This window comes from Epargyreus clarus, unplaced genomic scaffold, assembly GCF_041222505.1.
Source record: "Epargyreus clarus isolate Ecla_fem2 unplaced genomic scaffold, WU_Ecla_fem_2.2 ptg000007l, whole genome shotgun sequence".
Classification (NCBI taxonomy): Eukaryota; Metazoa; Arthropoda; class Insecta; order Lepidoptera; family Hesperiidae; genus Epargyreus; species Epargyreus clarus.
In genome coordinates, this window is record NW_027332215.1 from 695,085 (window position 1) to 720,386 (window position 25,302).

Sequence of the window (25,302 nt, forward strand, 5' to 3'; positions counted from 1 at the left end):
TATTATGAACATAGTAAATTAATTTTATTATAACTTCTATATTCAGGGATAGTGGAGCTTTTTATTAAAATGTGCCTACACACAGCTCCTACACATACTACAGCTACACATACCTCTTTATAACATTAGTAGTAATATGACATTAACATAATATGTTGAGCAGAATGAGTAATAATAGGTATTTCCATTGCTAACGCGATTTAAACATTGCTTTTGTTTAAAAATACATTACGTCTTTTTGCAAGGCCATAAAATACGTCCTTGATGTATGTTCGGGGACAAATAAAACAGAATTCGGCGTTACATCTGAGAATAGATCACAGACATAAAATATTCAGCAGTGCGGCGCAGGTGGAATGAATGTACTCGGAGACCGTGAAAGAAATCGTACCGACCTAATGGATCTGAGTGGTCTGCGGCCGCGGCGTGCGTTGTCACTGCGAATAAAATTAAAACGACACATGAAAATTTAAAATCGCAATTAATTAATCCGTAACGTGACGTCAATTAGACATCACACTGATTAAATAGGCTTGGTGCCGTTGCTCACGACTTTGTAGCGACGTAGTAACGTTTTGTGGTCGCGTCTACATTGCGGCAAATACGCGACTGTTTCAGGCAAAATCTTGTAGAGTGTAGAAAGTATGAGTTAACGAAATCTATACAATTTGTATTGTTATGATATAATTATAACGTTTCTATTAAATCGATGTAACAATGAAAAGTAACGCGTGCGTCAGCCGCAAACTCAGGCCGCATCCACATGCCGCATCTCCAAAGTACCATTACAACAAAACGACGTCATAATACGGTCTCGGCGATTCCATACTGATGATATTTAGATGTACTCATCATCATCATCATCATCAACCCATTATTGTCCCACTGCTGGGCACGGGTCTCCTCTCAGAATGAGAAGGATTAGGCCATAGTCCACCGCGCTGGCCAAGTGCGTATTGGTAGACTTCACATACCTTTGAGGTTTTTTTTCCAAATCTCTCAGGTATGCAGGTTTCCTCACGATGTTTTCCTTCACCGTTTTTAGCAAGTGATAATTAATCTCTAATACGCACATAATTTCGAAAAATCAGAGGTGCGATAATTAATATCTAATACGCACATACTCGTAATTAAATCAGATAAAAAAATCAGAGGTGCGTGCCTAGGATTTGAACCTCGGACCCCTCGATCGAGAGGCTGAGTTTCTTAACCACTAGGCTATCACTGCCTTGCTTAGATGTACTATTGGTTGAAAAATAATAAATTTCGCTATAAGTAATATAGATAAAAATATATCACGATAAAAAAAGCATTTTGTTCAATGCAAATATATTCCACATCTCGCGCAATCAGCGTGCACCACAATAGCATATGAGAACCTATTCATAGACAATTTTTAAAGAGACTTTTTTTATTCTCAAACCATTACTGGCTCACTGTTGGAGACGGGTTACTTCAAAGAGCGGAATTTAGGCCATAGTCCACAGCGCTGACCAAATGTTTATTAGTAGACATCACATAACATTAAAAACTTTTTTAAAATAAATTTTCGGACATGCTGATTTTCTCATTATATTTTTCGACGCCGTTAAAGCTTCATCAATTCTTAATTTGAAAAAACAGATGATGATGAAATCTTAAACTCGCAGAGCCACAAGCCAAAATCACTATGCTATCAGCATTCTTGTCTCTGTTTCTGTTGCTTCTAATTATTCCTCTCTAAAAGTCCTTTTTTCTCTTCTCTCTTACCTCTAAAAACGTTATACCTCAGTGAAGTGAGCTGCGACAAAGTGTTTGTATGAGTCGTACGGCGACACCACCGCGTGACCCCGAGTCGATCGAGGAGAGACGGAGTATGTCGTTGTTTTTCTTCCGCTTGCACAACCTGCAGCGGGCGCAGGAGAGGAAGAAGAGGGGTCGGCGATCGCGGCAGGGGAACGCTGACAACACGACGGCACCCTCGCGCTTGCTCGAGCGGCCCCTAACGGAGCCGATAGACAGCCTCGATGAGATCGCCCTGCAAATACCAAGGTTTGTTTTTGTGAAATTTAAGTAGCTGATGAATGCAACCACCCTAATGGTAAGTGGTAACTATCACCCAGTTATCATTAGGAGGGCTACACGCTCAGCAAGTGAGCGAACTTTTTTAACATATAAGAAGTTATTTTAAATGTAGCGTTTACCTGCGACTTAGACTTAGTTTGTGATCACTAGCATTTGAAATTTTAGTGGGTCCTAACCGTAAAACATGTAATATCTTATTGCATAGTGATTTAATAAAATATTACCTATAAAATAAAAGATAAGCTTTTTATATTTTCGAAAATAGGATTTAAATCGTACCTGAGGCCTGCAAATGCGATGTAACCTTAAAGGACTGAGTTGGATCGCTTCGTAAGTAGGCATTTCGCCCTTAAACCAGAACACAATAGCGCTTGATACTGTTATGCCAGCAGTAAATATATATGCGGTGGTGCCTCTGAAATTGGATTATAAAGGGGGTTCAACCTTACATTATGTAGAATTTATGAGTATCATTTAGCATATGAAGGGTGTTTCTTGGGTGTCTACAAGTTGTGCTTCGCCTCTATTTCATCCGATGCTTTTTATGTAGATGCAAACAGAACGTATTTTTTAATAATATATGAGTACCAGACGAGCATGCAGTCCACCTGATGGTAAGTGGCTACTGTCGCCCATAGACATCAAATCAAATCAAATTTTTTTATTCAAAATAGGTTCTTTACAGATCACTTTTTGAATGTCGAAGCAACTACCACCACTTCACAAGGTGTTTCGCTGGAGCTAATTCAGACCACACCGTTTTGTCAGTCAAATAATCACTTACTTTATAGTACGCTTTTTTACATAGCGTTAGTTTAACGACATGTTTAAACTTTTTTCTGTGAGATTCAAAATGTGGTCGGGTATTTTATTGTAGTAGCGAATACAGTTGCCCACGAAAGATCTAGCCACCTTACATAATCTATGTTTAGGAATTGCTAATTTATTTCTATTTCTGGTATTAAAGTTATGGTGGTTACTATTTTTTTCAAACATATCAGTGTGTTTTCTTACATACATAATATTTTCATAAATGTATTGACTATGCACCGTCAATATATTAATAGTGGGAAACAGTTCTCTTAGGGACTCACCACGCCGCAGACTATATATTGACCTTATTGCTCTTTTTTGAATAGTAAATATAGAGTCTATGTCAGCAGCACTGCCCCACAGTAGAATGCCATAAGACATAATGCTGTGAAAGTAACTGAAATAGACAAGTCTGGCAGTGGGTATGTCTGTTAACTGTCTAATTCTTCTGACTGCAAAAGCTGCAGTACTAAGTCTGCTGGACAAAGCAGAGATGTGGGGACCCCACTGGAGTTTAGAATCAATGGTAATCCCCAAGAAAACAGTTTCATTGACGAATTGCAAAGTCTCACCATTTAGAGCGACATTCATCCCCGTACTCCTTACATTTGGTAGCATAAATTTAATACATTTAGTTTTATTAGAATTTAAGAGTAGGTTGTTTGCATCAAACCAGTTCTGAATCAAGCAAAGAGTTTCATTAATATCGTTCGTATCCTGTGATTGTCGTTTTACTCTAAACACCAAGGAAGTGTCATCAGCAAACAAAACAACCTCAGATAAATCCTTTACTACATTTGGCAAATCATTTATATAAACTAAAAATAGAAACGGACGTAGGATGGAGCCCTGAGGTACACCTATTTTAATATTAGAACCTGCTGATAATGCTCCATTTACTTGCACTCGTTGGACTCTATTGTTTAAATAAGAATTTATCAACTTTAGAGAATTTCCCTGAATACCATAATATTGTAATTTTAACAATAAGGTTTTATGATCAACACAATCAAAAGCTTTAGACAAGTCACAAAAAATACCTGTAGCATCATGTGCTTGTTCCCAACAATCAAAAATATGTCGCAGCAATTGAACACCAGTATCTGTGGTAGAACGGCCTTTAGTAAAGCCAAATTGCTTTTGATGTAAAAGATTATTTAGTTTAAAATGAAGCATCATTTGCTGTAAGAGGATCTTTTCAAAAATTTTACTTAGAACAGGCAGTACTGAGATGGGTCTATAATTGTTGGGATCTTTAGTATCACCTGCCTTAAACAATGGAATTATTTTGCTATGTTTCATTAAATCAGGGAAACAGCCCTGATCAACACACATATTAAAAATAGTGACTAAGTAGGGAGCTAAAGTTTTAATGATTGATATACAAACTTTTACTGACATTCCCCAAATGTCCTCTGTATTTCTAACAGTTAATTCTTTAAAAGCTTTTAATATGTCATTAATTAAAATATGTCTAAATTTAAATTTAATGTGACACTGACTTAAATTCTCTTTAAGGATGGTCACTGCTTTAATTGGGGATGATTTTAAAAATTTAGTAGTATTAAATGGTATATTCGAGAAAAAAGTTTCAAATTCTTGTGCAATTTCTTTATCTGAGGTAATCTGACCACATTCAGTAGTAAGAGATACTTTACTCATACTTAATCTGCAAGTTCGTGTTTCGGCATTAATTATTTTCCAGATTGTTTTAATTTTATTATCAGCATTTTTTATTTTATTATGTATGAACTTAGATTTAGCTGTCATACAAACTGATTTAAATATTTTAGAATATTTACGAACATATTCATTGAAGTGAGGGCTACAGTTATTCTCTCTTTCACTATAAAGCTCGAAAAGTTTACTTCTACTTAGACGAATACCTTTAGTAGCCCATTCACAAAAACTAAGTCTAGTACTCTTTTCATACCTAACTTCAGAAAATATTTTTTTAAACTCTGTGTGCACTGTGGAGAAAAATGCAGAATATAAATTATTAACACAAGTGCTATGGTTCAGAACTGACAACTTATTTAGTAGCACTTTATTATATTTTAATAAACGGTGACTTGTAATTGGTCTATGAAGAAACTTTATGTTCCCTTCCTTGGATATGTTATATTGGATATGGACAGACTGCCCCTTGTGATCAGATTTAATCTGATTTATTATAGATTTTTCAACTACAGAGCAGTTACAGAAAATGTTATCGATGCAAGTAGCAGAGGATGAAGTCACCCTGGTTGGCTCAAAAAAACTATATTCTAAGTTATATGATCTAAATAAGGAAAGTAATTTTACTTTCAATGTGGTGTTTTCTAAAATATTCACATTAAAATCACCACAAACAACAACATATTTCTTACATTTGCAAATAATATCCAAAACATTTTCCATTACACCTTCAAATCTAGAAAATGTTTCTATGTTAGGGGGCCTATACACGCTAACCACAACAAGGCTATCCAGCTCGACACATGATAATTCAATAACACGTTCAACCGAGAGCCCCACTATATCCAAGCGTTCTCTTGATTTTAAACCTTTACGAGTTATTATTAATGAGCCACCATGGATAGCTGACTCACGGCTGAACGAACTAGCAATAAAGTGATTTATATAGTTTATTTGTGTTTCACCTTGTTTTAACCAGTGCTCTGTTAAACAAATTATATCATAATTGTTACTCTCTAAAAATAACTCCAGTTCCAGTTCCTTACTTGAAAAACCCTGGATATTCTGGTGCAATATTTTTAGAGATGAAAACTTTTTATTGCTAGTTTTATTATTACTAAATTTACCCATATGAAGACATTTATTTGAAATATGTCTCTTAATTTGCTTATTATTATTATATTCATATGAATTACTTACATAATTATTTATTGATATGTCAATGTTATTAAATGAATTACTATTTGACAATGGTTGTAAATTAAATAATTTGCCAGAGGTGCACTCTGTTGTCCTATCATTTAATTTAAATTTTCCAAAGTCAAATTTAAATTATTGGATGTCAATAATTTTAAATTATTATTCTGCTCAATAGAAGCAGGTTTGGTTGCCAAGTTTTTGGCAGAAATGTCAAAATAAAATTCTAGCACAACAGCTATCCGTCTTTTATAAAATCTAGGGAGATAGTAATTATCCCCTGTCAAATAAAAATTCATACTAAATGAGTTAGTATCAATCAAATGAAATTTATTATTATTGCACATTACAGTGTGCAAAGTCATATTTAACTTATATCTAATATCATTCTCTTCGACTGGCAAACTTTTACTATAGGGGAATGTAAACATTACAATTTCCTTTAAATTAAGTTTTAACAAAGTATCCAAGTAATGTAATAAACGCTTTTTGTTCACATTTCCCCTATTTCCTATAAAGATAACTAAGCTTGTATTATTCTTTAATTCAGTATTACATACATTATGCATAATCTCATGGAAAGATGCATTAGGCATACAATTATTTAATACTGATCGTCCCGAGAGAGAACTTAGTAAACTTCCCATGTCCTTACCAATTTCATCGCAGTATATCATTACATTATCATTACTGTATTTGAGGGAACTGTTGTTTACATTTAATGAACTCGAGCTGACACACAGTGATGACTGAGGTTTTATTTTTGTAGAAGATGGAGGTGAAAGCCCACACCCCGGCTGTGACTCGCTGGCACATTTGCAACCACATGACAAAAAATCACTTTCCAACAGTTGCAAACGGGCAGCATTAAACTTATTTAATTCTAAGAGGTCGGTCAGAGCCTGAGAGTGCCTCTCGACCAAAGCCTGAGCTTTCTCATACATGCAGGTCATCATCTGCAGTGAGGATTCTAAATTTGTTATTTCGGAATTTAGTGTCTGTGTTTCAGCTTCATATTTTAATCTATTTTTTTCTAATTCAATTGTACATGTATTAAGCTCTTGTAGTAAGTGCAACCTCTTCTTTGTGGTTGGCACAGTTTTAAGGAATTTCTTTTGAGTATTTAACAAAGTTTGGGTTTTATGTATATATCTATTGATTTTTACATATTTTTTTAACTTGTTTTTGCTGCATCGAGTAATCCCCTTCGTAGAGGCAGAATATATTGTATCATTGCCTGTTAAATCTATGATACTTATGTTGTTGGGATTACTAGAAGCAGCAGTAACAGAAACATGGTCACAATTTATTAATTCATCGAACAAGCTTTGGGTTTTTTGTTCCTCGGACTTATGGGTAACTGATTCAAGCCTCATAATTTGTTGGTGGGCTTCATGCAATTGTTTTTCTAACGAGGTTATGGTTTTCAATGCTACCTCATAGTCCTCACAACATTTATGAAACCCTTCAACAATACCTACAAGTTTATCCCGCTCTTTACATACAGTACTATACTGTAAGTGAATATCGGTTAATTCACTTCTTAACAATTTATTTTTATCAAGAATTTCCAACAGTTCCCGCTCGTTATCATCTCTCTCGTTATTCAGCTGATCACAACTATCCCTAGCAATCTTTAATTCCTGCAACGCAACCTGGAGCTGGGACTCCTTCTGGTTAGCGAACGCCTTGCGGGTCGTCATCGTTGCGTTATATGAACTAATTAACTCGGTTTACAGGTGAAACCGAGGCTAGTATTGATATTTAGTGTTGGGAATAGGCCACAGGAGAACGAGAAAATAAACTATGAAATATAATAAAATAAAATTCACTCCAAAAAGATACTTTTTATTATATCGAATCATTGACAGAATGACAAATTAGAAGAAGTAAAAATATATGTTTTTCAGCTGCCAGCTTTATCATATATAACCTACTTGAATATTATACATTATAAGAGGCTTGAGTTTTTGCTATATTCCAACAGCCTCCCTCAAAAATTCAAGTATAAAACAATTTATAAATACGTTCTTTGCAGAACACTTCTTGAATGTCATTACATCTACCACCACTTCACTAGGTGTTTCGTTATGGAGAAGAAGCGGCGAAAGAAACTCCATAACACACATCTTTTTACAATAAATATAAATGTTTTTACAATGGCAAACTTAACCATGGCACATGTGGAGCTGAAGATACTTCAGACCACATCGATTTATCAGTCAAATATACAAAGAAAACTTCAAACAAAACCTTATACTCGTACTCTGCTTTAGCTGATGAGACTGCGACAGTGTCTACATTGTTTTCGTGTGTTTCACGAAATTATGCAGTTTTAATTACTTTGAACAAATAGTTTCTAATACTATGTTTGTGCGTCTCGTCGCGTTCTCAGTTTCTCAGTCAGAGTCCACATAAGCAATAATTAACTACTTATAATTACAGCTTTCATTGATTAGGTTTAACTATTTATATCTTTTGATATAACATTAAAAGATGTGTTAAATATTTACACATTTAAGACAAAAAAATCTGGATGCGTAAGTACATTTACTTTTACATTTCTATGCTTTAATTTAACTCTACAATGTGCACCATGGCATAAGTTAGTATTTAATACTGAATAATTTATAAGGAAAGTGATTAGGATAAATTACACTTATAGAATATTTTTAACACATTTTGCACATTAGTAGACTGATTAAGTGATATTGTATTTGCTATTCTTTCAACATCTATATCAAGAAATTATGTTATTTATTTTGTACTTGTAATATAAATTATTTGCATTAAAATGTTTTTGCAAATTTATAATGCTTATTTTGTTGAAATTATTAAACCATATACATACGTGTGGGACTATACATATATCTTATTCTATACATATATATATTCTTATCCGTATTAATTTATCTTATATAGGTATATTTAAACATTTATCTACATGCATCTGCATGAGAATGTACCTTTAAGAGTTTTTAAACCCTATATTTAAGTATAACATGAAGACGTTCAAACCAAAGCCGAGATGTCTGCTTTAAGCCGTTAAAGCTTTTATTTAATAAAGTAACTACTTTATTATCTTTAGGCAACCTTCTTTATCTTTAGCAACCTTTACCTTCTGGTACTACCATATAAATATTCTCTGTATGAAAACCATTATAATATATTTTTCTAATTACATCAAATGAAATTTACAAAGGTAGTATTTTCGTCCATATGGTGTACATTTAAATCTATCTAAATGTAGTAAATCTGGCTATTTGTGCGAACGTTACATCTTAATCCTGTAAAATTTCTTACTGAAACTGAATTTCTTAGTGAAACTTCGAGCAACTAAACGAGCTTTGTTATTTTTTCTGATTTACCTACTTAGTTCATTATTATTTGTGGTAAATGTGGTAAAAATACCTTTAAATTATTTAGGTAATTATTGCAAAGTACTTAATAAAAATCAGCTATCAGGATTGTGCATCCATATATAATAATTCAGGGATTGATCAAGTATTTAATTAAATTATTTGTTGACGCATTATCATTTAAGGAATGTTGTTGTTAGCTTTCAATTAGTTTCGCCGAATCAGAGTCAGGCTTTCTAAATTTTATATTGATATGTAATGCTCAATGTTTGTTGTCATTATTTTCAATATTTAATTCATCAACTACATGATCTGCTTAGCAGCTATGGACATTTCATTACTTTTAATATTTAATAATGTATATCCATTAAAATCTTTACCAACTAGGCTGGATCTAAAATATTTTTATCTTTAATCTTGCTAACTGTGTTACGAACGTAGCAGTAGCACCAAAACATTTTCATATGATCAATTTTGTTTTTACCTTGCCACAATTTACATGGTGTTTTATTTATTTATTTTCAGAGCTTTAGTGGGGAATATGTATATTTTTATAAATATAAGTAGGTATATGACTGTTGTAACAGCTTCACCCCAAAAGCTTTATTTAATTTCGCATTTACAACCATTTCGGTTAATATACGATTCATTTGCTCTGTTTCACCATTTTATTGTGTTTTATAAGGTAAATTTTAATGATACATAATTATCTTGCCAACAAAAATTCCTTAAGTTCATTATTTCAGAAATATATTCTCGATCATTATCATAATGTAAATGAATAATGTTACTATAGGATACATTTTCACTTTTAGACTTTTAAAATGATACTTATTTCCCATTTAAAATACATGTAACATAAAGACAATTTTTGTCATCAAAGGAAGTCGACGTTATCGAATCGCAAACATCACAGTGAATAATTAAAAAAAAATGTTTTTTTTTTTTTTTACCATTAGCTGGTCAGTCTTGACTTTCAGAAATTCAAGATCACAGATTACATATAAGTATTCAAGATTGTCACATGACGGTCAATAATAAAATCTTTAAAAATATTCAAATTTCATCAACCCATTTATTGTCCCACTGCTGGGCATGAGTCTCCTATCAGAATGAGAAGGTTTAGGTCATAATCCATCGCGTTAGCCAAGTGAGTATTGGTAGACTCACATACCTTTCAGATTTTTTATTATATAAATCTTTCAGGTGTAGAAGATTTCTTCACGATGTTTTCCTTTACCTTTTAAGCAAGTAATAATTAATTTCTAATACACACATAACTTTGAAAATATTCAGAGGTGATTGCCTGGGATTTAAACCTCGGACCCTTCGTTAGACAGGTCGAGTTTCTTAACCATTAGGCTATCACTGCTATTCAAATTTAATTCTGTTTATTCAAATGACCGTTTGTGCCATAACTAATACGATTTCTAACTTTGAATTAAGTTTATTTTATTCTGTGATCTATCATTTTATGAAAAATAATGATACTATCATCCTTTATACTACATATTAGACATTTACTATTTTTATAAATATGCCCTTCATTTTTTAATAACCGACATACCTTTTATTATTCAATTCGATTTACTAAGAAGCTGCATAGGTACAGCTTAAGTTCCATAGAACTAAAGTTCCACAGAACTTTTGGTGAACAGTATAGAATTTTAAATTCTTTGTTTTTTACCTTTACCAAATCTTTAGCTCCTCCAATTTTAAACGTAGTCTGTCATTTAATACATATTAATCCTTTGTATTTTCAAAGTGATCAGAGTTTTCAAATCTAAAAGAAAAACAAGTGTCAGGGTTAGAATTGGAACAAAAATCAAATAAATTTCATTTTTAAGACATAAAAGCGAAACTGTCCTTATTTTTATTTGCAGTGTCCAATGCATTTACAGTTATATAGCTACTACTGTCTCCATTTTGTTGCAATTAGGTACTTGATATAATGACAGTTAGCATCAGTAATAGCGACGGGTTCAGATCGCAAAAAATATAATTTTTACACCAACAGTTTCCATGATAAAAATTCATATTAGCTTGTGTATCTGCATGATGTAGTAAGTATTCTTGTAGTAGTTTACACATTTTTCTATATTAAAATTTATATTTTTACAAGCGTGTGATATTTGAAGTTCAGTTGTTTCAGGTCTCAATTTTACTTTGAACATTTTGAATGTATTCATTGAATCTAAAAGATGAGACATTGAATTATATGCATTCCGTCGATTCGTTTCATCCTTTGATCCATAATCCGTCGATCCATTTCATCCATTGATCCATTTAATCAAGTTTAGCACCAAGTTAGTGATCATTTTACTCAATCATTAAAATAAGTTGTATCAGCGTTTGATATCTGGTCGCAATTCCAAATTAAGTTGTTTCTTACGCAGTCAAAATAATTGTGTAGCCAAAAAATTCTCCATTCGTAATTTTATTTAAGTCATCCATTATTGTTTTCGCCGTAGACGGTATTGGTTTAGACACTTATATATTATTGTTTGCCATCGCCGTTCGCCATCAAACATTTTTCATGTGTCTTTTTCTTCCGCGACTCCATGTTTGAAATATTACATAAATTTTATACTTAGTAGATGACTATATTTTTCAATATTTTACGATAGCGTAGCCTGGGCCCATAACCTGTTGGGAATAGGCCACAGGAGAACGAGAAAATAAACTATGAAATATAATAAAATAAAATTCACTCCAAAAAGATACTTTTTATTATATCGAATCATTGACAGAATGACAAATTAGAAGAAGTAAAAATATATGTTTTTCAGCTGCCAGCTTTATCATATATAACCTACTTGAATATTATACATTATAAGAGGCTTGAGTTTTTGCTATATTCCAACATTTAGTATGAAAGATTGCTCCGGTAAGTCTGACAGCGAGAGAGGTTATGCCGGGCAAGTAATCAATCTACAAACTCGTCAAATTATGTCTGTTTCGTTACAAAACAGATAAATGACTAATGGTTAATGAACACTTACCCAGTTATTATAATGACAATCCGTTTTAACTGTTAACTTCACTGTAATTTTAAAAACACATAACCTAACGTATCCTCACAGTTATACGTCAGATATGTTTACACGAAATTTAATTGTATTTCTAGTTATTTTACAAAATTAACATTTACTTGACCTTATTTACAAATATACTGCGACTTATTATTATAAATAAACTGTTTTAATCAGTTAAAATATTAAATTAATGTTAATTAAGGACCGGGACGATCAGCTGACGCGAGTGTTGCCAGTCGAAAAAACATCTGTAATCAACCCCAGATAGGATTAGATATTCTACTTGAGGACTAAGCTGGAACGCCTCGGAAAAGTATGTCTCCCTTATCACACCCTTCAAACCAGTGTTGGCAACCTGGGAGATGGCGCTGATCGTACCAGGGGCGTAAAATTATCGTATCTGCCGAAAAATTATCGTACATGTTCAAATTTCATAAGAACGCGTTAGTTATTAATGAAAATAGATATTTATCATAAATTTATATTGCACTCGACCGCCCGACCGGCCCGACACGTCATTTTTCGAGTTTTATGATTTTCACATGGGTGCACCGCGCACCCGGGCGCGATGCACGCGTGAGGGATGGCGCGAAAATTTGTGCGATTCAAAAATGTTACGAAAATTAAATGGCTTCAAAGTTAATCAAACAATTATTAAATTTATTTATGCATACTTACAGTGACAGAATATGTATTATCGATCGTACTTGTACACATCGTCACTGCACACGCCTTGTAATTTGACATTCTTGCAATTGTACTAATAAAAGTTAAATAATTCCCAAGATTTCCCCTGAAGTATGTGTAGCGTCGAAGTTTATTTCTATATTTTCAATGTGTTGACGTCACGCTACGAAATGACACTTGACCGCCTGTTATGGCGTAACGTTCCGTTTACCGTAATAAAAATATATTTTTTATTAATAAATAGCCCTTTTTTCGAAAAAAGTATCAATGAAAGGCATATGTAATACGTATATGAATTCATTAAAACAGTTTCCCAAAAAGTGTCAAGTAGCCAATTATCGTACATTTGCGTACGATAATGACTTGCAATCGTACATCGTACGGTGGTATCAAATTATCGTACATGTACGATAATTATCGTACGGTTGCCAACACTGCTTCAAACCAAAACACAACAGCACTTAACAAAAATAAATATGGCGGTGGTGCCGCCGGAGTCGAACCAAAAAGTTCTACCACCTTTAAAATCTTATTCCCCATATCTGAATCTACATGAATCTGCATGAATAAACCTTTAAAATCCGAGTCATGACTGTGATACTGATGCACTCTAATGAAAAGTAAATTAAATTGCTACAACCTTTTAAGCTAGAACGTCTCCTTCATAACCTACGCAAGTGGTTGGATCAAGCGTTCGTGAAGCTTCGACTATTTCAAGAAATCTATACATATAAAGGAATGTGTGTTACATTCAATGTATTTGCAAAAAAGTGGTTAGGAGAATTAAGATGAATAAGTAACAATAGTATTTTTAGAATTTTTGTCTGTCTGTTAGTTTGTGTATTTGAAATTGTATGACAACGAAACCACTTAATTAAACATTGATTAATATGTATAGTATATTCAAAGGATTCATCTTTACTTAACATTTTTTTATTTAATTCATATCGATCTACTCCGTCAAAATTTATTGCAATTTAAAGTCATAAGCAAATCTTCTAACATTGCATGATGTGTATGCAGAACGGAAAACTTAAGTTGACCAGTGTGCTAAGTGACCTTAAAAGAGAGCGTTATATAATTGACGTTTTATTCCGAATCTACGCAAGCAAAGTCGCAGACACAACTTGTATAAAATTTAATTTGCGAATACTACCTACAGTTTCGTAGGGTTTATAATCTACAGAAACATCCACAGCCGTTTTATGCCTCTATTCATGTTCAAGAACCTTGACCCAATACCATTATGCTACAGTACTGCGGGTTGGCAAGATCTTCGTGCTAAAACCTAACTAAAAGGAAGTTCCAGTGAAGACTGTAGTGAATATTCAAGTCAGTGTCACTTGAAGATGTGGGATTTATTGCAGTAGTTTTTCCTTTCGTAGGATTTCGCATTAAAGAGCAAAAATGGAACCCCATTACAAACCCTCTGCTGACTGTACGTTAATGACGGGGCTGTGTCTCTTGAACCGGAATACTCAAATTTTGATTTTTGATCAAAACTTGATTTTTTTTACAGATTTTTTGTATTATTGACTGAGGCCGCTATAATAACAATTAACAAGTACTAAAATAAGAAAAGTTGAAAATAATTAGTATTATTTAAAGGTTAGATCCAGAAAATGCGGTCAGATGCCTTACCGATAATTTTTAGAAACTTTGCTGCAATATTGAGACCATTAGTGTATCGATGTTAACTAACGAAGTCCTTCAACTTTCTCCACATTCAAAAAGTTATGTAACGCATTCGCGATTGCAATATACTTGGAAAATGAAAATACCGATAACAAGCATGGCTTCGGGCTGGAGTCGAGAACTTATACAGGCTTGTTTTGCCCCAGTTTAGAAGGGCAGGTGTAAAGAATTTGAAAAGGTTTCATTTCACTGGTTGCATTTTTTTCGTTCCGCGAGCTATTCAGGAACGCTCTACAGTTAATTCTTTTACCCGGACTCTCGGTTCATGTTTAATTAGATCTTTTGTATTCGTCACTGTGCTCAACGCGGAAAGTAATAAGAGAATTACTTGGGTTTTTAGGGCGTTTCTGCCATAGGATCTATGGAGAGAAGCCAATTAATCCCCCAAGCCATGGTCGACGCCATGACGGCCACAACTTCTATCTGCGATGCTAGAGCCTGTCATAACAAGAGACAAATATCTCTTGTTATGTTATATTTCTCATACCACCGCACGCTTGCCTAACCATCACCAACTCTGGTATGTGGATAGAGCAATTAACTTGGTTTGTGTATTGCAAGCGCTCGATGAAACCAAACGTTTGCGGAAGTTTGCGAAAATGCTAAGCGTGAGGATACGGCGTTATGGTTCAGAGATCTTAGGTTATGTTGATTAAGTTATAAGCGTTTATTATCCTGTTCAATAGTTAGGTGTACTATTTTACTGCTGAGCGTTTTAATAATAATCGATAACAACAATAGCCAAGCCATCATAAAATCTTGATAGTGGTTATAAAATCGCACTGAGGTTCAGGTTTATGACGGAGGTATATTAGACGGAACCATATTTTTAATTCCTCGGTTGAATTTTAGATCGTAGAATGAGCCGTAATTTTAATATCATTTCGTTCCTTTAAAGTAATATACTTAAAAAATTGACGTCGTTATTGAAGTGTGAAAATCACTTCAAAAATTAGATCATTTCGCGCAATGGTTTATGTCCATACTACTTTAGCCTGTGTTTAAAAAATATTTCATACTTAAGAAGTCTTAAGCTATTTATTTTCACAATCTTTCCTTAATGTCCTATCGTCTGACCCAATACTTTTCACTCTGAGAAAATAATCTTCACACAGAGTGAGAAGTATTCAATCCGTAGTCCAACACGATGGCCATGACTGACATTTTACAACTCTCAGAACTTTTTAACAGAAATCACGCTATTTTCCATTATCGTCAACTCACATCATTTAGAAAAACCAGGGATCGAATTGGGAAGTTAAATTCCGAACGACGCTATCACTGCTTTCCATCTGCCCCTATCCATTAGCGAGTGAAAATAATTTCGAATCCACACCACACTTCAAAATGTCAATGCATTTTAGTGCGGAATTCCGATACTCGAAATTGGGATAAAGCTTCAACGTTACGACTTAGCTCTCGAAAGCCGTGAAGAAGCGCTTACGTGGGCAGATCGTATATACCTGTCGCCCAGGCCAAAATAAACATTACGTGGAAGTGATATTGCCCAGCCATTTGTCTGGCCCTGCAATATTATGGGACGAACGCCGTAAATTAGATGCTTTGGCCCCTTTTCTGTACCATATTGCACTAGCCCTGTTTTGTGGAGAGTTGAAATGAGAAATGTTGATACACTTGGATTTTTGAAAATCAATAGGTACCTCCTCTAGGATACTTTTTCTCAGTATGGATGTTCGAATGTTTTTTAAAAATACCTATTTTGCATGTTTTAAGAGTGTAGTCAGATAGAATAACTGTTTAATTATGAAGACTTCTGAGCCTTCTAAGGACTGACAAATTTCGAAACATATCAGCTACAATAAATAAATGCTGATTACAGTGGGTGTACCCGTTCACGCATATCTTGACATAGCATTATAAAATTCGACGTAAGAGACATGTGACTCATACCCTGGAAACAGAGAGGGAGACCATATTTCATAACGGCTGAGTTACAATTTATTCCTGGATAAGTATCTAATTTACTTAAAATTATGTCTATAGGACTATCTTATATTATCTTATATTATCAACAGTGCATGAAATATATATTGTTAGAAGGTTCTGGGGCAACGAAAGCGAGCTGACAGGCGCTACTTATTATGTTCTAAATACTCGTAAAAGGAACAATTTCCAATAAAATAACAAGTCTTTTGAAGAATATTGCCATAACGTAAAATTATTTCAAGGAAGAATGAAGTAATTATTAGCTAAGTGCAAGTAATGTCGGTAAAGATGCGAAAAATATAGTTTGAAAATTATCTCTATTACTGGGGCCCCTCTTGTGTAGAGCGCCCCTCGCCCCTCGCGTGCCCTCCTCTAAATCGGGCCCTGGTCAAAAACAACGTGAGGCGTTTATTATTATCATTAACTTAATAACAAACACTGGATGTAACGTAGCTGCCTACTTTTCTTAATAAAGGTCAACGGTCTGTTGTTTCACTAACGATTAAGAACAATAGTGTTATGTTGAACAATATGTGACATTGTGGACCAATTAGGCCTTTATAAAAGATAAAATGTGACAAAGGTTCGTTCAAGTCCTTTGAAAATTATTAATTTAATCCCTACATGCTTGTTTGGGTCGGCATACACATGTGTACAGTAGGTATGTACCTACGAACGTAATAAACCTCTGTCAGACTTTGTCAAATTGATTTCATGACCTCAACTTTTTACACATTGTCCTTAGCGTAGGGGTGGCGATTATTTCTAAAATGGTCGATTTTACATCAATTCCAATCGAATCCTAAAGAATCCGTGCAAAACATATTGAAAAGTAAAATATGGTTTTTCCAAAAAAATAAATTGTTTTAAGTAGTAGCCGCTCTATAAATATGCTGGAGAAAAAAGATCCTCCGTCTTCTGTACCCCACAAATGTTAGTTGCCAAACAAATGTAATTTCAGTAATATAATTGCAATAGGGAAAAGGAAATAAGGTTCTTCTGTTATCAATAGATAATCCTTATCTAATTTCCTATTTATAATAATAATTTCCTTAAATCGATTCATTGTTTCGTCTCTTTTAAAAATAGACCTTTCTGGTACAAGAAGTCGATTCTTCGACTGGATCTTAGTTCGTCATCCCTACTTAGCGGCAAATTTATCACCGCCTAAATTGCCGACGCATTTTGTTCGGATCGGATAAAGCCAGCCATTTTCCCTCGTCCGACCAGCTCCGCTGTTGACCGGCCTCATGAATAATTTACACGTTACAGAACTTCATACTCCGTTTATACTGCACCGATCAAAGGGGATCCTTTCAAATATGTTCAAAGCATTTTACATGCCTCAATCGATCGACACTCATGTCTAAGAGCTTTGAAAACTCAAATATAAAATATTCTAAACACTTTGCTTGATATAACACAATGTTTAAAATATAAAATAACTTTAAAATATATGGTAAATGACTTGATGTAAGAAAATCTAAGAGATTACAAATGGGAAATGAGTTTTCGTTTTAAGACAGAATTGGCTTTATCATGAGTTATTAGGCCCTAATCACAAAAAAAATGTAGAGCGGCTTTGCATTGCATCTATTTGATCGGTATGATAATAATAAGTCCTAAAATATGTGATGGTCTATAATCTGCACGTGTCTTTTTCCTAAATCGTTTTTATTCTGAAAAGAAACTCGTGCCCAGAAATGGCTTGACAACGATGCTTTTTGTCTTTGATCAATAAAAATCTTTAATATCTTTAATAACGATGTATTAAACTTACTTGATTCCAGTGTCTTTGCCCACCCCAGCTCACCTGTATCGCGTCAGCAGTATATCCTTTTCTCCGCTACAAGGTACGACCGGGTCACCTTGTTTTATTCTTCCCTCAATTTACTCCTCCGCGATTATAATTAGATTCTCTTTGAAGCCCATGAAAGAAAAAAACTAAAATTTACGACAATATAAAGGAAAATGTCAACAAAGAGTTCTAGGGTAATTTGCTTTGACGTCAAAATCTTTCTCTGCGATTCTCTGCAATTTAAAAGGTGATGGGATACAGAAACGTCTTATAATAATCGTGCATAAAACTTTAAATAATAAACAAAATAAATAATACATAATACTTTTAAACAACAACATGCAAGTATTTTCATTAGTTTCATGAAATTATATTTATCATTATGGGGAACGTGTCGTCAACATCATGATCCATTCGCCATGAAGGTAGAAATACGGTATTCGAAAAATTCAATTTCTCATCATCCTAAATGTCATAGGAATGTGTTCTTGCGAAATTCGCCGAGGAATTTCTTATTAATTATTCATATATCCGCTTTCTTCGTTTTCGTACCTATGCCTTTTATATTGAGTGTCAGGTTTAATTAGTTTTATTAACCGCATGGAGGTTTATATTGTATTTAAGTTTATATTAATTAATTCATTGCGTGCCTCCTCACATGATTAATTAATGCATGTATCAGAATTTTCAGTTCTGTAAGAACTATTATTATAATTGATTCCACAATCATCATTGAAATCACGATTGGGATCATTGAGTCAAAGGGTGATAAGACCAATTTTCTTATTATAAGTTATGACTTTATTGCTATGAATTAAGTATAAACAAATTCTTCAACTCCAAAATTTACTATCTTTAGGACGCGGATGTCATACTGAACTGTATAGCCGACCCTAACCCTACAATAACCCAAGTCCCTTAGCGCTTGTTTGTTTTAAAAATCCACTTGAAGCTTATTTTCAAGGTCCTTCAATGTCAGGGTTAACACGTCCCTTTGAACTTTGTATTTTAAAGCGTATCAACGGAAATTGCGCTTACATAAAAGTTGAGTTAAAATATCGTTGTAGCGTTTTATCCTGAATAAACTTGTAAAACAGCGACGGAACTGCATTTAAGCCGAGGCACAAGCGTTTGTAAATTTGAATTTATGAATTGGAAATGTCGAGGTCGCGCTGATATTAAATATTCCAAGCGCTCGGCGTTACAGGGGACGCGATCCGAAACGAGATGAGCTTTCAAACTAGTCTCTCGATCTGTTATTGTCCGTTATTTAGATGGGTTACGGCGCCAGTGATCGTATTATCGTAAAGGTTAAGGGTTTTTAGAATCACCTGTCATCCCTTCTTTCCTGATCGAACTACTGCTTATCTTGATATTGACTATCGATACGAGGTAATACTTGAATTGTAGAACTTCTTTGGGTACTTGATGGAATGTTTTATTTTTTTTTATATTTTAACGAATTACTTGCATAAATAAAGTAAAAATAAATTTGGACACTACAAAGGAAATATAAATATATATCTGGATATCCTAGTTTCGAAATAGACGCAAACTGTGGAAGATCATTAAAATCATGCTGAATATGCACAAATTTATTTTGTTTAAGCGAATGTATGATTTGAGAGAAACGTAAAAATTTCCTCCCGCGAATAATATCAGGAATCACAAGAGATCTCGCTTTTGTAACTGGCAGAATAAGGAGGCATAACAACGTAAGCTCACGCATCAGTAACGCGGGACCGCGGTCCCTTCGGATTGGGGCGACGCCATGTCGGCGTGACATCGGCGCGTGTTCCCGCGTTCCGCTGAGCTCGCGCCCTCAGATATAGTATGAGATCCGAATTAGGGTCGACCTTTATCCATCCGTTTAATGGATGAAACTTATTGTATATCAAAGTTATGATAAAAATATCTCGCCGGTTGGCTTAAAATATCCTATATGATTAATCAAAAAATTAAGAATTGCTTAGTACCTCTGTGGATATGTCAAAACGAAATATATATATTTTTTAAATTAAGTTTTTTGCCAGGTTTTATGTAAGCGACGCAATTAGGTGTATTGTTTTCTTAAAAATACAATTGTTTGAAGTAATTTAACCTACGTCATTGCACAATTTAAACGAATTCAATAATACCTCATACATATTATAAAGCCGTTTGGGCTTCACTATGTATGTCTTAGATAAATAACTAATTTTCATTTGCTTAAACGACAAAGGAAATCATCGAGCGGAATCCTTCTTACCTGAGATATCTTTATACAAAAGTTTTCAATGATATGTGCAATCTACTATCTGATTGGGCAGCGCGGTGGAATACGGCCTAATCCTTCCCATTCTGAGAAATAATCCATGCCCAGGAGTGGCACAGCAATGGGTTGACGACGACGTCGTAGATTTCCACGACACAATATCTCTTCGCAACATGACTCGTTCCACGATGTGACGACGTATCGTATATATATTTATATTAATCTTTAGGCTGGCACACCTCTCCATTGCTAATTCATCGCCGCTACACGCAAGGGCCGCTGGCACGAGTATTTGCGTTACGTTATTATTTATTGTTTGCGTACGAACCGTTGAAACGCTAAGGGCTCATTTACACCGTCAGGCCAACTCGCTTGCTTGTCAAAGGAGCCTACAAACCTAGTGTAAGCATATAGTTACTATCGCTGACGCCGACTGTCGACTATTTGAGCTTTTGGTTTCGACTTCACTGAAAGCAGCAGTATCCAGCGCTCTCGACGCACTCTGCAGCTATTAATTACAGCTACAGCGAGCAACTTCACTACAGCTGTAGCTGTAATTAACAGCCGCAGTAAGTGGTTGAAGATGGTAGAACCCTGCGTAAGTCGACTTCGGAGGCACGAAAATCACACTACATAAATGCTTCTATGGTCTAGTTTAAAAAGTGTGGTAAATAATAGATAGTTATAGGCGTTGCAACTTGTGCTAAGACTCGTCAGAGATAGCGTTACGCTAACGTCCTCAACCACATATAGAACTCCAGTACTAACTGGGGTACACTACTCATGTTGCTGGATAGCCGCTTACTATGAGGTGTAATTCATCCTCGCTTGTGAGTTATATGATATGAACCATAAATGAATTTTAACTAACAAAAGTTTTTAAAAGACAACTTTATTACCTGTCGTAATTTTGTCTTTCGTATTATTTTTAAAAATTCCTTTTATCTAATCACCACATCATATATTCGTATACGTCCCGCATACAAACAAAATAATTAGTTCGCATTATTGGGGCGTCATCCATTGAATTTAGAATGACGTCACTATAATATGTGTAGTTTAGATACTAAACTTGTGTAAAAATTTCAGTTCAATTGCGTGTAGTTGTTATAAAATTCAGTTGCAAGATACCCATACACACGAGCTAACAAAGAGTTAGTAAATAAAGTAAGTACTATAAAGTATTCACTAATTAAAGCAACTTGTGGTAAAATCGCAGTCCAATAACTCACTAGTGTCTCGAGTATCTCTCCTCAGAGTCAATTTATTACTTGTAACGCCGGGATTGGTCCTCCTGAAGTCAATTCAGACGATTTGTTGTCATTGCTTTCTGAACTTCCCCATTAAATTTCAATTCGGAGAGCTCATAATGTCACATCCCTCATCCATGAAGCGACTATACGATCATATACATTGAGTCTATATCAATGTCAGTTTGTGCAATATCGGTATTATTATGTATTTGGGTATTTATGACTGAATTAAACATTCTTGACAATGTTTTACAAAACAAAACGCAAAAAGTAACTATTTTAAATTATTTAGATATAATAATTTCTCAAATTTCATGTCATAAGACACAAAATGAGTTACAATAAATTTAAATCCTCGCTTTGAGTTGGATAAAAACGATTGAAAAAAAATAGACTAAAAGTTAAATAAAGGTCTATCGATTAAGATCGCCAAACAAAATCTGGTCCAAATACCTGGATTTCTCTGAAGCCGTTCTTATATAAGATACATAAACTTGAAGCTGTAAATTACAGGAACTAAATTACCGGAAAACTACTTAGGTTGACTTGACACCTGTCTGCTCCTGTTCTCGACGTCTCAGTTACAGGACACTGAACCCAATTAGCACGCAGGGATTGCGAAATGTTTGTTTCCATTTGCGAAATGAAAAAACGGTACGTACCTGAATAATCCAAATGTGAAGACGTACTGTTCCCGTGTCCCCGAGGACCTGCCGATGTATTACCTTGCGTCGTCTCGGGCGTTAAGGGAATACACAGGAGCAGATCCGATATGAAGGATAGTAAATCTGAAAGCTACGTTAATGCGTGCGACGTCTCGTAAATTAAAAGGGCGTAACTTTTCGGTTACGGCTCGGATCCTTGTATTACTCTGTCTTGTATTTTTGTATTGTATCCTATTCCTATTTTACTACCTATTGAAAACGCAAAGACACGTAGTATCATGATTCTGTTTGCGAATTTAACTCTTTGTTTATTCTACAATAGTAAGCCGCCCCCGCTCTGCACGGGTAGGATAGAATAATGTCTCTTATGTCTATTTCTTTTTCGTAGTGACCTATCAGCTTTTTGAAGGTAATAGAGCCCTTTATGGTTAGACTCCGTCGGCACCACCGTCACACCTATTTCTGCCTAATAACAGCAGTGTTAAGCTTTGCTGTGTTCTGGTTCGAAGGGTGAGGTAAGGTGAGGAGACATACTTTTCCGAGGCGTTCCAGCTTAGTGCTCAGGGGTAGCGGCGCATCAGTGTTGTTAAAAGTTTCAAAAGCAGATCTTATTGCGAAGAAGTGATTACTTATATCACTATAACGTAATAATGAAAAAAAAACTAACTAAAAAGTGAATAAAACATAATACATTAAATTTTAAAGTTATGAACAATAACGATTTAATTATAAATTTCCGTCAAAAGGTAAAGATAGATAGCCGCAAGGGACGAAAGCGATCGACATTTTGGACACAATTTAGGGATGCGATTGTGTCCCAAAAACCTCGAATTGAAATCGAATAGAATCTAAGTCTGCAGAACCGATTCCAAAATGATGGAAGAGTTGATGATGATTTTGAAGAATTGATTTTCTCTACCACTTCTGGAATACATCGACGAAGTCGACGAAAAACAAATTAAACAAAAAAGGCTGCAAGTTTTTATTTATTTCTTATATTTTTTAAATTTTTAAAACTTGCTGATATCGGAAAAGAACATAATTATTTAATTTTTTTAGGCAGACGGAGATCAAAATCGGAGGCTATATTACTCGTAACTTGCGCTGTTTATTAAATAACAGTTGTTGCTCACCAAACCTGACAATTTCAAGTATGTAACAATTATAAAATATCGATCCATGGTGGGCAATATGAATATTACATCTATCCAATAAAGATAAAGATGATATTTATAATTGAACCGCTTGTTATGGATTGCAAAAAAATTAATAAAATTTATTCTTAAATCGATGTTTTGAATAATCAATCACATCTATCTCCCCGAGGGCTCATTAAAAAGACATTTAATTTATTTTCAAACGACTGAGCCGGAGAACCCTGCGCAAACTCTGTTAGGATGTAATATTAAATCTCCTTTGTAATATAATTTTAACTCATTCAAACGACATCAGCGTTCAATAGTACGACACGACACGACACGACGGATTGTATTTCTACCGCTCCAGTTCTGAATATTTTAAAGGAAACCTAATTAAAATGTATTTTGATAAGTTTGCAAAATGATTTAATTATTGCATTTGAGTATTAATTATTTATGTGTATTCTTCAGGATTGGATTTTGAAAAAGTTGTGACTTTTTGTTATCCCTTGAACAAACACAAAAGTAAATATATCATTCGCCTTTGAGCAACAATGCTGTAGTCGCCGATATAATCACTTTTGAAAATTTAATTTTATTCAGAAAACAGACCTTTTTTTGTTTACGAGGGGGAAACCTTCAAAAGGTACCCGGTGCCGTGGGAGCGACGCAGGGATTCTTATGTGGAATTCTTACCGCACTAAAACCCCCCCGGTAGCCGTTCTCGGCGCTGCGTTGAGGGTTCCGGGATCTCCAAAGGAACGCAACCGGAGTCCTCTTAGCGCGTTGCACCGTCGGGCTCCGCCCAGGTGAGCTTGGCGCTGGCCACACCGTCTGGTGCGTACGACGATATGCGACCACACATACCGCCGTCCTTCTTGGGGTCGCTGGCTGGGAGGTTCGAGCTCCCACTCTTGCCACCCGCAACCCCGGAAGCCCCCTTTTAGTCACCTCTTACGACAGGCAGGGGATACCGTAGCCCTATTCTGGTCCCGAAACTACAAAGACAAAAACAACAGACCATAACAATAAAACAGACCATAATCAATCACTATAAAACATACTAAAACTTTTGTACACTAAGTATTATGTCAAATAGATTGTTTTAGACCTCATACCACTTTTACCACTATGCAATATCTACGTGTTCTAATATTAGATTGAATCGTAATGAAGGAGAATATCAATAATAGAATTGTTTTTTATAATTAGTGGCATCTTTTGTGAAATCGCTCGTACTGTGCAAATGACACTTCGATTAATAACTAATCTATTTCTCGAATGTTCTTTAAGTGACGTGATCTCATTGGAAAATATAATTAGAATTTACTTCAAATAATTTCTAATGCTGTTTTCGTTTTCGGATTAAGTATATTAATATTTGTATAGTGAAGTCAGTCAAAGGTAGCATACAATAATGCAATTAGCATACATTTTCAATCTGTACATTACTTGCAGATAGTTTTAAAGCCATCTGATCGGAGAATTTTAAGCAATGAGAGCCTAGTGGTAAGAAATTTGGTATTTCACGCTAATGGACTAAGGTTCGAATGCCAGACAACCGGAATATTTGTGCATATTAGAAATTAATTATTACTCACTTTAAATGTGAAGGAAATCGTCGTGAGAAACTCTACTAACTCTTCACACCCGAGACATTGTTCTCGCAATTAGAAACATGCTTTTGTAAATAACCTTTCTTACCATTCAATACAATAC

General features: G+C 34.6%; 1 protein-coding gene and 1 long non-coding RNA gene across 19 annotated transcripts in view; one reads left to right on the forward strand and one right to left on the reverse strand.

Moving 5' to 3' along the window:
• The window catches only part of SLO2 (slowpoke 2), a 184,610-nt gene that overhangs the window by 71,196 nt on the left and 88,112 nt on the right, over window positions 1–25,302 (forward strand). For 15 of the 18 annotated variants that reach the window (XM_073074285.1, XM_073074295.1, XM_073074291.1 and 12 more), the window contains exon 1: window positions 1,799–2,031. The exons of the other annotated variants lie outside the window; for them this stretch is intronic. In XM_073074285.1, the coding sequence (XP_072930386.1) occupies window positions 1,799–2,031 (233 nt within the window). Of the gene's footprint in view, window positions 1–1,798; window positions 2,032–25,302 lie in introns of those variants that run through there. 18 annotated transcript variants of the gene reach the window in all.
• Window positions 150–2,694, reverse strand: LOC140743209 (uncharacterized). Its single transcript, XR_012102406.1, has 3 exons — window positions 2,344–2,694; window positions 1,767–2,017; window positions 150–437 (listed from the first exon to the last, which is right to left on the reverse strand). It is a non-coding gene; the product is annotated as an uncharacterized LOC140743209 (long non-coding RNA).